The sequence below is a fragment of the Anopheles stephensi genome, chromosome 3 (assembly GCF_013141755.1).
Source record: "Anopheles stephensi strain Indian chromosome 3, UCI_ANSTEP_V1.0, whole genome shotgun sequence".
NCBI lineage: Eukaryota > Metazoa > Arthropoda > Insecta > Diptera > Culicidae > Anopheles > Anopheles stephensi.
The window spans coordinates 82,536,942-82,551,327 of record NC_050203.1 but is presented as its reverse complement, the minus strand read 5'-3'; the positions used below and the strand labels follow the sequence as shown (position 1 = coordinate 82,551,327).

Here is a 14,386-nt window from a genome sequence, read left to right as displayed (position 1 = left end):
TCATGCCCTCCACCCGGGTATTGATTTTATCGGGGTCGGGGATTGTCTATTTTCCTGAATACATCCCAAGCACGTGACAGGAATCCACGCGGGACCCGAAACCATGTCACAACTGTTTACCTTTCCCACCGACGGATAGATATGCCGGGCACGGAGCTAATCACACACCAGTGGATGAGTGGATCAACGCAAACACAATCATTCCCGGCCATCAATGGCATAATCTCGCTCCGCTTTTTTTTTTGGCCTCCGGAGATAAGCTTAGCGCGCTTCTCCGCTGAAGGCGAGTTTGATTAATTGATCGTCGTTCGGTTCGCTGGTGGTGCCGTGACCAGGATACAGTTGTCGGCGAGTTTGGTCGATTTCTGTAAGCAACGTTCAAAGACCGGTGGTTTTCGGTGACACTTGTGACAGGTCCCGATATCGTGCTTGGGTTACAGTTCAATCGTTCACAATTAGCACCCTTTTCAGGCTGATGAGTGGTGCTTTTGCCAAGGATGGTCAGGTTTTGGTCCAGAAATCGCCAACGAAAGCGAAATCGATGAGACCGGGTTTTTTTTTAAGCAACAGCAAGCAAATGTATCGCATATCTCATCCTTCGTGATGATTTTGTCCCTCTTTTTTTTGGGAGTTCGATCCCTCCCGGGAACACACGGGGAATTATTGTTTGGTTACGACCGTTTCCATTATCACCCCGACCCGACGGGATCATCTGCGAACAGGCGAACCCTCGCTGCAGCCGGTTCGGGGATGTGCAATGGCTGCACGTTGCACCGGCGTGAGATGAATTTATTGACGAGCTAATATCCGTAACATGTGGCTATAGATGGCTTTGTTGTGTTGTGGCGATGAAGGCGTCAGACGCACGCTGACTGCACTTTACACCAACACCCAAACATCCGAATATCCCGCACCAAAATTAACCGAGGGTTGAATGTTACTTGCCGACTCGGTGTGTAAGTGAGCTGATGCTGAGTTTCTACAGAAAGCGTCATGTTTCGACGGTGCAGACGCCATGTTTTCATCGCCATGCTCTCGCCAGGATTAAGGGTGGTAATGTTAGACAAATCCTACACGCTCGTATTTCTCCACCGGTTAAGGATTTAGCAAAGAAATCCCGATAACAATATATTTGTTGTAACATTGCCACCCCACACGATTGCCGGGAAGAAATCATACAAATTTATCGCTTTCTCTCCCGAGGTCGACCGAGCTGCCCGATTCGCCGTACGCGAAACGAAACTGTGTGCAAATTCTAAAAAGAATTGTAAGGTTTCCTGAACACAGGGCGCCGTGTGTCCATGGGTGACGTTTGTTGTAACGAACACAATGTTGGATTTACCTTTTTTTTCGGTTTTCGGTGACCGTGGTCTTTTATGTTCACTTATTTGCGCAACCGTGCGGTTGCCGAATGCTCACCCTGGCCCGAGTTGGCCTGAGGGAATGTGACGATGATGGCTATCGCAACCAAGGTCATGAGGTTTGGTTCATGCTCAGCAACGTTCCAGAGGTGGTAAATAACGCTTGGAATGTTTGATTGCAGGGGTGTTTGGTGGATTTATTTAATATGGATATTTTTTCGAAGATTTTACCTTTTTCGAAGATTTTAATTTACGAAGTACTGAGAAGTTTTTAGGTTCTCGTTTAGCAAAATGATTTGTATGCAGTTCGAATCCCATCCAGACCGCCTCTCGGTACGCATGGCTAACTATTTTGCTACGCGTAAAACCAAGTCACATAAAGCAAGAAATGGCTGGGCAAAACCTCTCGAGGTTGTAGTGCCAAGGAAGGAGAAGAAAAACTCAGACTGAGCGTATCAGATTGTTTGTAGCGTTCTAGAATTGGTGCTGAAAAGTGAAATTGAAAACTAAACGTTACCTCAAATGCTCTTGTAGTGTAATAGCCCCAGAACATTCAAAGTACTAATATGCATCTGTCACCTATAACCTTGAGATCCTTCTGTCCATTCGATCTCTGTTCAAAATTACTGACATAGTATCTTTTGTCGATCTACTCTTGTTTTCGGTGTTGTTTAGGTAAAGACACCATAAGGACCCCTCAATGATACTGTAACGCTCCAGACTCTCTGTAGAGTCATAAGAATAACACCAGACAACCTTTCCCGCAGAGCAGCTCAAAAAGTCGTCGACGAGGACACAAGAGATATTGAAGTACTCTAAAGCTTTTAATGCACAGCCAAGTACAAAGTTATTTAATGATTTTGAGCTGAGACTGGACCTCAAAAAAACTGATCCCACAACCCCTGTAAAATGTGTACTCTTTTTTGCGCTACCGACGACTTACATAGAGGCGCCTGTTTTTATTACCTACCGGCATTTGGCGTTGTTTTTTGTTTTTTTCCTTTGCGTCTCGATCCTTTCCCAGCGTTGAAACGTTTGAGGCTTACCGTTTAGGGCCAATCGCTTACGCAATCATTGAAAATCGATAAGCATTTCTGCGTTCCGTGCGTGCGTGCGTGTGGTAATGATAGCCAGGCTTTTCATGGTTGAACCAACAGAAACATTTCGCATCGATCTTCGAGCCAAGAGGGAGAAAAAAAAACACGGAACACTTTGTTGCTGTTGTTGTTATCGCAGAAGCCAAGAATTATACTCCAGGGTTTGATTTGAATCGGAACCCACCCATCACCCTGACCACAGACGCTAAGCGCCTATTTCTCGGGTGGTGTGTTTGACTGAGGGAAAAAAGATGCAGCGTGGATGATGACCCTCTTTTTTCTCGCTTTCAAATTCTTCCAGCACCCGGATGTCCGTCCAGGAGTCAAGAATTGTTGGAGAAAAGTTGAAGGGTCTTGATTTGTTTACGCAGCAACACAATTTAACGCACAGATGGACAACGGCTGCTGTTTTGCGTAACTGGTTCCATGAAAACTTGTTTTTTATCGTGCATTTCCACCGAGTTTTTCCTGAAGCGACTTTTCATTTAGAACTCATTATTCAATCAACGTCCTTATGATACGAGAATGTTTTTTTCCCCCCGTTGGTCTATTCTGTTCTCGTTTGCATTACGAAATTGACCCTTCGCTAATGCGTTCTAGATGATCTTTCCGAATTCAGCCGTATGTCTGTTTGAACTTTTGGAGTTGATTTGCGAAAGTTAACCCATCGTTCCGAATGGTGCGATCTGTTTGTTGGCAGAGCCTTACATCAACAAAGTTGGACAAGGGTGGAGCAATTCTACTGATTACAAAAATTTTAATGAACGATTGTTTTCTTCTGTTGAGCAGCAGAGAAAGTTGAAGTCAAAACCGGTAACTATGGTTGCATATTCCTGCGAAAAGGTGGATTAGGGCAAGGTGCAACTTTTGCCGAGAGTTAGTTTGGTAAACTGCACATGCTGTGGTGGTGCTTTGTGGTGAAGCTGCACAGCGGTTCATAGCTGGCTGCATAGCAGAACTCACCGACCGTGTTAATGAGCAAAAGTTGGTTATTTTAAGCATAAAGGTGAAAGTTTGTATTTTCTTATTTAAATCTATTCGTTCGGATTGCTTATGCAAATGAAGCACGCGTAATGCTGATGAACTTGACCCATTAGAACTTCATCAGACGTTTAATAAAAAAAAAACTAAATGAGTTGTTGATAAATGATTTCATCTTATTGAAATCCTTCCAGTGGGAATATTTATCCGTCCCTCTCCTTGCAGTTTAATTCTCCGGTGGAACAAATGTCACACATGTGCGCTGCGATCCGATTTGGGTCTAAAATCGGATCTCGTATCGTCATCCCTGATTGGGTGCTTCGTCCCACACGCTCTCCGTCTCGGCAGACTTTACCATTCCACCCCTAACATCGGTCGATTGAACGCTGATCGGATCTGTGGCTTCTTTCCCCCTTTGAATCAATCGATGCAGGCTTCCTTTTTTGGGTTTTTCTTTTGCTTTGCGGCACTTCGCTGCGGAGCATTGTGTCTCGTGTCCGGAGATGAGATGTTTGTGTGAGTTAGTTATGGAAGGGAGCGAGCGAGTGCAGGTTGCATGTTGGTAGGGGACTTGGTGTGCTTGGTATGCATAAAATAATGCGCTTCCATGCTGACCGTGACCTCGGGACTTAGCACTATGGTCCGGAGTATATCTTTTAAGGCCTATAAGTCACAAAGTTCAAAAGCAATCCTCTGCACTATATCATCGGCTGGAATGGTTAGCCTATAAAACATATTAAAACAAATTTAATAAATATATAATTACCAACATGTTTTAACCACAATCGCATAACGATTGTGTATTGTGAACCGTAAAATAAAGAACCTCAGGAAGTATGTAAATTTCACGAAGACTTCGGGGATTAAATTGGGATATTTCAATTTGTTTTGTGGTGGGACCTTAGAAAAATTGTTTACTATGAGCCGAAAATTTTGAATACCCCTAAAAGTATGCAAATTTGAAATAGATTTGCTCCTCTACTAAATCCTAACAAACCACATTTGCTGGGAACTCACAGTGCTCATTTGTTGCGTCTCCGGTTGCACTTTTACCGTTGTCCTGATGGACATCCACAACTACCCCGAAAAGCGGAACTTTGCCCGTCAGCGTCACATTTGCATCGAGTCACGTTTCCGACACGGGTCTCGGTCGGGAGTTTTGTGCAAGTCAGCTGACAAATATTTGGTCGACCCACCGGTTTGTGTGTCGCTTGGGTAAAACTAGCTTTTCGACGGAAACTAGCAGAGCTTCAGAGCACCATCCTAGGGGCCCGCTTGGTCAATGCTTGGTTGGGGCCTGGACAAAAACCAGAGTCACCGGAGCCACCGAGCAATGGGCATAACAAAGACGATTGGTTTGGGTTGGGTTTTCCCCGGGTGCTGGAAGGTCCCAGGCACGACCCCGACCCCGGTTTTGGTGGTGTTGGCAGGCGACACACAGGGGGGCGACGTGATTGGAAATCACCGGAGCGGCATCGATGCGATGCAAGATTGATTATGTTTTCCGTCGCTCCGTGAGTTCGATGCGTCCTTTCCGGTGTCTTCCGTTCACGTGCCACGTGCGGCTGCCAGTGCGGCATCGGTTGGGAAGGATATGCCTTCCCAGGTTCTCCCTTCACCACGCGGGATCGTTGGTTCCTTTAGCGGCAGGACACAAGGACACACACGGTGGTTAGTGATGCGAATAATTTGCTACTATCCCTCCGGAGGTTAGACATTTGGGTGTTTCCGCAGCACTCGGAAGAATGATTATGGACGTACATGATTCTCGCACTCAATGATCCTTGTCGATGGTGTTGGTGTGTGTGTGTTTTTTATACGCCAAATAAATTGGGATATGGTGGAATGGTGGAACGAGTCAGCAAAGTTGAGGTGCAATTGCTACCATTACACGATGTATAGACAGCGTAGTGAAGGTTTCAAATGGAGAGCGAACTTCAATTTCCAAATCCGCTTCTAGCTGTCAGCATTCATCTGACAGTTCTAGCATCCATCTCGCCACACCTTACTTCCGACTCACTTCACTCACGATGAATGACATCACTTCCGTAACTATGACAACTTTGCACCACCACACATGCACAACTCGGTGCACTCGCATCTGCTGCACGAATGGCTGAAAATAAATTGATAAATGAAGTATTTTTCCGCATGAGTTCTCCACGAGGGATACGTTCGTACGACGAGTCCGTATGGGCAGTAATGTTTCGATTATTGGTAATAAAAAGCCAGGGAGCTTGTAGTGGCTTGACCCGAGACAGATAGTCGATGTGCGCTTGCGTGACAGTTGACAGGCAACTGTTCGAAATTGATCGCTTACTTACAACCGTCAGCCGGTCAGTAAATGAGCAAAGATAACAGATCGATCGGATCGAGAACTGGGTCGATGGATCGGATGGCAAACATCTGGGGTACACATATCCTCATCGGGAGCCGGATCCGATAAAACGGACAGCGCGTGATGACAATTCGAGCGATAAATTGTTTAATTGAATAAAATTTATAGACTGGATAATGGCATGTGCTGCTGTGTCTCCTTTTCTCTGCCACCGAGCCTCGTTCAAGTGGGAACGTACTACGCTCTGACATGCTATTGCTTTTTTTCGCTTCCAACGGCCGACAACGAATTGCAGCTAACGTAAACAAAAATTGATAAACTATAAAGCCAGAATGCAGGTCAGACAGTTACGGGATTTTGTCGTCATTTTTGTTTTTTTCGTTCGTTCCTCGTAATTACCCTGATTGTCTGCCGACGGCTGTGTTACGTATTGTGACTGGCCGGCTGTCTGGACACAAAACTTTGCGACAGTGCGCAATATGATTGTTTACGGTGGTTACGTACCTCACTTATTACCTCACGTTCCTGGCTGTGTGTAATGTTTTGTAAAATTCTTGGAACTTTGAGCCCTCAATTTGGATGTTTCGCGCCTCGTCAGAATGAGGTTAGTAGAGCGGTTAGTAGTACGCGCACCGACTTACAACTGCAGCATGCATTACGGATACAGTGCTGTCAAGCGACGAACTCAACCTGTCATCAGGGCTACCACCCACCACCTACTGTTGCTTGTGGTGGGAAGTTTTTTGATGGACAGTCAAGCTCACCAAACCCACCAGAACGATAGCCGGATTAGCTGCTATAACGCATCCACCGTACCGGACTATCTCTGCCCACCGGATGTGGCCAAGTTACGGCTCGAGCACGAAACATCCTGTAATCGGTACTACGTGTGCGAAAACGGCCACGCCACCGAGATGTCCTGCCCCGGGCAAAGATTCTTCAACCGTCACACACAAAGCTGCGGTCGAAGCCGGCGACCGTGCCGGACCAGTGCGCGAATCCTGGTCCAACACGTCACCGAGTGTCAGCGCGACATGCGACGAGCTGGGGCGCCCGTCCATCAGCGGGATGCGGGATGCCGTCGGGTGTTTGTACCGTATCCGGACGCTGGCAACGCAACCGGTGTGCTGGTGTGCAACGTGGATGGTTCGGCCTTTCTTGCCCACTGTCCAGTGACGTTTACCGGCGTCCAGACGGTGTTCGTGAATGGGAAGTGTCGGGTACGGCAGGTTATGCGTGGCCGGCACAAGTGGGCAAAACTGTTGCAAAGTCCGGGACGCTATCCGCCGGACACACCGGTGCGGAAGAATCGTACGGCACGCACCCGGACCGGCATACGGCCACTGGACAGCTCCAGCGAGAGGAACCGGTGGGTTGGCGATGGGGTGAAAAGGTGTGAAGTGTTGGGCGCCTAAATTTAGAAGCGGGAGCAGTTTGTTTTGGAGATGAAAGGTAGTACGCCGGTCGGTTAATGCTGGGCCAGTGGTTGTCAATTGGTGAGAGTGAGTTTCGGGAATTGTTTTGTGGAACTTGGAGGATGCTCTATTAAATATAATATATCATTCGAGTAACATTCCGCTGCTATTTTTCATCATCTATATTTTATACAAAAACAACACCAGCTTGCTGACCACTGAATTAAAAGGGAAAAGGCTGACACAACGACACACGGCACCTTTTTCGTCTGTTTGGAGCACAAAATGGAGACTGAAACGTGTTTAAGCTTGGTGCGACTTAGTTTTTTGATTGTATTTACCACCGAATTACGGACAAACGGTTTTATCCTGTACGATTCATCGACAACCAATAAAAACTACACGATCAAACTTCACAAGTTTTCAAACACTGAACGTAAACCACACCAAATTCTAAGGCGAATAAATCAAACTGACGTCTCGCAGGAGCATGTGAGTGAGTGAACGGAGTGGTCTCGTATGTTGTGATTGATGTAGTTGCCTGGTGATTAAACATTAATCTTCGTATCGGCTGGATAGATAGATGGATGGGTGGATGCTTCTTGCAGCAGATACGGTATGATCAACTTAAGGCCCAACTAACCTTAATCTAAACATTCACCAATTGAACGCACTCCGTAGCCTTGCGCTTTCGCGTGTAGTTGCGTTCGAAAATTGTGTAGAGCAACACCGCCGATCCAATACGCGTCCGCGTAAGCTTCCAGATCGCATTAACGGTTGCGGAAGTGTTAAACGCATTTTTAATGTGTCTGTCACACGCAGACGACCGGTAACAATTGCGACGCGGTTTGCTCAATTTATAGGTTTCAGGCAGGCAAATCGGTGCGTTCCACAGTAGAGACTCAGTTCAACGGGAGCACCGGACATTAACGAGTTAAGCGAGGCCATCGAGGCTTTGTGTGCTGTGAAACAGGAACCTCGCCGGTATTTCCAGGCATGCAGCCAGTGTAGTAAGTAGCGGTAGAGTTGCCTGTTGAGAATATCCTGTATAGGGGGTTCTATTACATTTGCAGCGCCGTGTTGCTATTGCTAGTATCGCTAACACCATCGCCTCCGACTGCAGCGTTCCAGTTTACGTGTGCAGAAATGTTATGTACCATCACGAGATGGACGCCCAAAGAAGAGGGTACATTTTTGTTAGCACACATACCAGAAAAAACGGTCATTTTGAAGTTTGTCAACCTAAAGTCGTACCTGTTCAACTACGAAGTACTTCGCAACGCTACCCGTAATGGCATCACCGTTCAGATATTGAGGTCACCCGTGCATCGGGCTTTAATGCCGGCCTCCATCAACGTCGTATTCACGAAGCTAGCCCAAACATATCTGCGAGACATACTGTTCGAACGGGGCAATGTGATGCTGGAAAGTCTTAGCATTATCGAGAGCCGGCTCAAGAGCGTACCGGCCACGATAGTGCATCTGACGGTGGTGCGCCACATCGAGATTACGCAAGCGTTCATCGAAGCGTTAAATTTAAATCTCCTCAGCAAACTGCTCCACCTAGAGGAGCTAAACTTTTGCAATAACAAAATCCGCCACCTAAATGTCGCCGTTAAGTCGGATGAGGATTTTCCGAACCTGAAGGTCATTTATCTAGCCAGCAACCAGCTGACCACGCTTAACTTGCACAGCTTCAACGGAATGAGATTACTGCAGACGCTAGATTTCCGTAAGAATCGAATCACACGTGCAGAGGGCCCACTGGTGTCGGATAGCTTAAGAAGCATCATACTGTCCGGGAATCGTATCAAGGCGATGTCCTGCTGCGGGTGGAACTTGACCAGCTTGACGTCGTTCGAGATAAATGGCAATCTTTTGTCCTGGTTGCCAACGTGCGTGGAAGAAGCGTTTCCCAACATAGACTATTTGAGCTTCAAATCGAACGCACTGGAAGATATAAATGTTGGCCAGAGCGTCATCACTATGAAATACGTGAGAAACATAGACCTAGGCTACAACCGGCTGACGAGTGCGGTGTTTAGCGGTGTGTCATTATCGCTGCTGATGCTTAACCTGGAAAACAACCGTATCACGAAGCTCAGTGTACCGGTAGCCGGATACGGGCTTAAAATCATCGTATCGTGCAATGCGATCGAGCAATTCGATCTGAAGAGTCTTTCGCCGAACGTAACGCACCTGCAGATGTCTCACAATCCCATAGACTGCTCGTTTGATAAGGCGCTAATGCTGAGCGATGAGGAAATAGAGTGCGTTCGAACAGAGACCAATACTACAGAGGCAATAAAGAGATAGTTCCCGATTTTCTTTGATGTTTTTTTTTTTTTTTGGAGGGAAGATCACCAAGATCAAGATAGAATTATAATATAATATAGTAGCAGTAAACGAAAGAGAAGATTAACCGGCAATAAAGAAGGATCCCATCGATTTTTTATCCCATGATGAGTAAGCTAACCTCAGTGAGGCAGCGATCTGTCGATACTTTAGATGTATAGTCTGTTTACTAGAAAACATCATTCTCATGACGTATCCACCACATTAGGCTCTGAAGACTTAAACGCTTGTCAGCTGTGCTATAAGTCCTACAACAAATAGAGAACTCAAGGCTAATGAGTTGGGAAGCCAAGTTTTTGAGTTCGCTGCTCTCAAGTATGCCAGTGAATGTGCAATTCTTTTAAAGGCCGTACGTATCGTACGTCATTCTCATGACGTAGCTACCCCCAGCTATACCAGACTCTGAAGAGTCTAATGCACAAGGCTATCGTACGGCAGACGGCCAAATAGCGTCGGCTTGTTAGTCTAAAATGTTTTATAAATAATGCGCTGTCGAACGACTCTAATGCGTAAGGCATTCTTTTATTTATTGTCCCGTGTTACGCATGACGCACCTTCAATTGTCTATTAAAGTCATTGATGAATGGCAATCACTGTGAAGGTAAACGTTTATAAAGCCAACCGAATGGCCGTGTGTCACACAGTTGCTCTAGATACGTACACTGTATTAGTACTAAGTAGGATGACTTTTGACAGTACGCTAATCGCCATGAGGTGCGTAGGAACTGCCCGCCTCTCTCTCTCTCTGGTGAGACATTTTATGGACATGTTTCGTTCCAGTGCTATCATCGTGTGGTCAACGCTCCTGCAACCGTCCCCAGCATTGCGGTTTTATTGTGATGGTGAATTTACATGCAATATCTGGAACTGGAACCCACGCGATGAAGGAACGTTTGTTCTGGACCACATCCCAAAGACGCACGGATCGTTGGAGTTACACAATCTGCTGCTGTCGTCCACAAGCAGTAAGTTGTTTCAAATATTTGAAGCTACGCGTAAATCCGAGGACGCGTCGCTTACGATGAAAATGTCAGCCGTACGCAACTTTGTGCTGGAGGATGGTGCTACGCTGACGTCGCTGACGTTTGACAGAACGCACCTCAGCACGATATCGTTCGGGGTAGGCTGCAGCTTGCAGAATCTAACGATAAATCGTAGCAAAGTTTCCCATCTGCCCACCTCGATCGGTGAGCTGAAAGCGTTGAATCGGTTCACGCTAAACCATACCCCTGTACAGGCGGTCAATCTGCATGTGATCACCGAACTGCCGCGACTGATGTATATGGACCTTACCGGCAACAGAATACATTCACTGTACTGTACGCCTGGAGTGGTACAGGTGCCGATGCTTTCTACCTTGTATCTGGGCGAAAACAGGCTGCGAAGCATCAACATGAACCTGTTCAACACGATGAAATCGCTCGAAAATCTGGACCTGTCGCACAATCTTATCACCGCCATGGCGGGATCGTTCGTGTCCAGCAGTCTGAAAACTCTAAACCTATCATTTAACAGACTGCTGGTGTTTGATAGCTGTCAGTGGAGCTTACCAACCATATACAGTCTAGTGGTTAATAATAATCTTATCCAGTCACTGCCCAGATGCCTGGAGCAAACGTTTTCCAGTGTAGTGTTTATCGACATGCACAACAATCGACTCGCGCAAGATGAAATGTTTCGATTCGGAAAGCTGGAACATCTAGAGTACTTAACACTGGACCACAACCAACTCACTCACGTCACGCTCAACCAGCGCACTATTCCTAAGAAATTGAGCTTCTTAAGTCTGACCAATAACAAACTGACACACTTCGAAATGCCTTATGCGCCCAGCACGGACGCCTTTGTGGACGTGAAGGGAAACTGTATTGCCAGTGTAGACTGGAGGCAGGTTTCATCGAATCTTACAAAGCTGATAATGGAAGACAATCCGTTGGATTGTAGTCTTACGGAAGCTGCATACATCAGATCGTATTATGCGTGCAAAACAAACAAAAGGAGAGACTGTAATGACGCATAAGACATTACATCGCCTGGTGATGTTGCAGCTTGTTTCCCTTCATCATCCGAACCCGAAGATGGATAGGCTATGGTCCCCTCCAGTAGCACTGCTGATAAGGTTCTCGTATATCCCACTTGGGACGAACGTCACATACTGAGAGAGATTCGCCCGCGAGTCTCCAAGGGTTTAGCAGTATACTTCTGCTACTGCTGATATACTTAAATCTCGATTAGCTCAAGCTGCTCTCAGGTTGAATAGGGCATTGCTTAGTTGGAAAGGGAGATACTTTAGCATATAGTCAGTTAGTTAACTTATCTTAGAGTATACTTAATTTTCTGCCACTTTGATGCACTATTTGTGTCCTATGCAATGTCCAATCCTTTCCAATAGCTAGAACTTTAAAACTTTATTCTATCCATTTAGTAATTTCCTCTAAATATCATATTTAGAGATGTCGTGATCCTGTTCTTGTTAGGTTCTCTAGCCTCTTTCTTATCTTTCCCTATACGTCTGTAATCAGTAATCAGATGATCTCTCACGATCGTCTAAAAATTCGAAGGCATCCAGCGACATAATTTAACAAAGCAAGTGAGGCAATCATCACATTCACTAGTGGAGGTGTTAGTGGAAGCTTCCAGACATCCAGACAAGGGAGTATCCTGAACATACTAAGCGCAAACTGATGGAGTCCAGCCGTGAGTGACCGTCTAATGGGTGGTACATCAATACTGAACTGAATGATCCGTAATGCTTAATGCTTTTTTCACTGGGTTGCGTAATGTTTTCCATTTTTTTTCTACGCATAACGCGCATTGAGCCGGCTATTAGCGCCATCGGAGGAACGGTAATTGGGCGTAGAATAATATTTTATATAACCTTCGCGTTGAAGCTCGCGCCCATCAGTACCGTCGAGATTGTGCTACCTGTAAATAAAATGAGCTCCGGCTGCACGAGTATTTTCGTAACGTGTGTGTTCTGGAATCGCCACCCGTTTCTCACTAATTGAGTGACATATTTAATGGGCCACGTTTCGTTTTAGTGTCTGCCTTCTTCTTTGGTCAACAGTCGTGCCACCATCGGCCGCACTACGGTTTCGTTGTGATCCAGACTACACATGTGAGATCTGGAACTGGAACCCGCGCGTGGAAGGAACGTTTGTGTTGCACCACATCCCAAAAACGCACGGAATGTTGCAACTGTACAACCTGCTGATATCGTCCGCAAGCAGCAAGCTGTTTGAAGCATTTGAAACTTTGCGGCAACGTTTCAAGCTCACGCTGCGGGTGACAGCGTCCGCGCTGCGTAACTTTGTGCCGGAAGACTACGCTAGATACAAGTCGGTGGAGTTTGAAAAAACGCATCTCAGCACGTTCTCGTTCGGCAGGAACTGTAGCCTGCTCCAGCTAAGGATAAAGCGCAGCCAATTCTCCCACCTGCCCAAAACGATCGGACGGCTGAACGCGTTACAGGAGCTTACCTTCAGCCACTCGCTCATCCAGGCAATCAATCTGAACGTGATAGCGGAGCTTTCGAATCTGACGTTTCTGGACCTGAGCAGAAACAGAATACACTCGCTGTACTTTACGGGCGACAAGGTGCTAATACCGAACCTCGTGGATGTGTACCTGCGCGAAAACAGGCTGCGAAGCATCAACATGAATCTGTTCGGCACGATGGAGTCGCTGGAAAAGATCGATCTGTCACACAATCTGATCAGTGTCATATCGGGTTCGCTGGCGTCTAGCAGGCTGACCCTGCTGGACCTATCGTTTAACCAACTGCACACGCTGGACTGCTGCAAGTGGAGCATCCCCAACGTATACAACCTGGAGGCAAACGGTAACTTTTTCCAGAAACTGCCAAAGTGTATAGAGCGAGCGATGGTAAACGTTTCCTTTCTAAACTTTGACAGCAATCAACTCCATCCGGATGAAATGTTTCGGATCGGCAAATTTGCCCTGCTCAAAGCACTGACGATAGCGCACAACCAGCTGACGCACGTCACGCTGGACGAACGTACGCAGCCCAAGAGCATGAAGTACTTAAATTTGGGCCATAATAGGCTGAGACAGTTGGAGGTACCGTATGTGCCCGGCAACGATCACTATATTGACTTTGCCAGCAATTGTATTGCCAGCGTGGATTGGGATAAAATTTCCACCAATCTTACCAGGCTTGGAATGGGCGGGAATCCGTTAGACTGTAGTGTTGCGAACGCGACAAAATAAAATTGATCTAAAATGACTGGCATGCAAGAGTTAGAGGAACAATTATAAATAACTAAATATCTTTCGTTTAGGATAAATTCTCACCGGAAAATATTATCTTAGGAAAACAACCTTAAGTCACAGAGAGGCCTCATACCGCGAGAAAGACGAAATTATGGTAACATGTCAGGGTATGTCATAAAATATCTCGAAAAAGGGACAATATCCAGACATATGAAAATTATAAATAAACTCAAGCCATGTAATAAAAACGAAAGTGAAGAACATGGGCCGAAAAGGGTTAACACTAGAACACAATGCATACATTGTCATTGCGCGATTAGTTTCATGAAAGAACGATCAACGCACGGTCGTAGGGCAGTGAAGGAAAGACCAACTTGACGAATAGAACAAACGACGCGCAGGCAATAGGCAATAGGAAAATAGGCATACGCACTTGAACCACAGATGCGCGATGCATTACCCATGGTCATAAAACGATAGGGTAACAATCGCCAGATATCGAACATTACAGACCTCCTACACTAGCCGACGCCTGGCAGGGGTCAACGCATCAGCATACCGAATTAGGAAAAAGGAGATCGATGTAATGCTATTTCATGTTCTTTT

The 14,386-nt window shown here is 46.2% G+C and overlaps 3 protein-coding genes across 7 annotated transcripts in view; all 3 read left to right on the top strand.

Annotated features, from left to right (window-relative positions):
- Positions 1–14,386, top strand: part of LOC118513670 — a 76,896-nt gene that overhangs the window by 44,655 nt on the left and 17,855 nt on the right. The window lies entirely within an intron of this gene.
- On the top strand, positions 6,156–9,520 carry LOC118513677 (protein scribble homolog). 3 transcript variants are annotated; one of them, XM_036059782.1, is made up of 3 exons: positions 6,156–7,808; positions 8,056–8,202; positions 8,266–9,520. In XM_036059782.1, exons 2-3 carry the CDS (start codon positions 8,189–8,191, stop codon positions 9,506–9,508), a joined length of 1,257 nt encoding a protein of 418 aa, XP_035915675.1. In that variant the 5' UTR covers positions 6,156–7,808; positions 8,056–8,188; the 3' UTR covers positions 9,509–9,520. The 3 variants fall into 3 exon arrangements, with proteins under 3 accessions (XP_035915675.1, XP_035915676.1, XP_035915674.1); XM_036059783.1 differs by having other exon boundaries at positions 8,015–8,202; XM_036059781.1 differs by having other exon boundaries at positions 7,874–8,202.
- LOC118513675 lies at positions 9,656–13,635 on the top strand. Its single transcript, XM_036059779.1, has 4 exons — positions 9,656–10,667; positions 12,439–12,515; positions 12,589–13,388; positions 13,462–13,635. The coding sequence occupies exons 1-4, from the start codon at positions 10,131–10,133 to the stop codon at positions 13,521–13,523; spliced, it is 1,476 nt and encodes a 491-aa protein (XP_035915672.1). The 5' UTR covers positions 9,656–10,130; the 3' UTR covers positions 13,524–13,635.

What these genes read in the sequence shown, in the direction of transcription:
- LOC118513675 (XM_036059779.1), top strand. Translation starts at nt 10,131, where the DNA reads ATGGCAATCACTGTGAAGGTAAACGTTTATAAAGCCAACCGAATGGCC. An exon ending in TGCACGAGTATTTTCGTAAC is followed by an intron (nt 12,516 to 12,588) that starts GTGTGTGTTCTG and finishes GTTTCGTTTTAG; the next exon opens with TGTCTGCCTTCTTCTTTGGT. An exon ending in ATACAACCTGGAGGCAAACG is followed by an intron (nt 13,389 to 13,461) that starts GTAACTTTTTCC and finishes AAACTTTGACAG; the next exon opens with CAATCAACTCCATCCGGATG.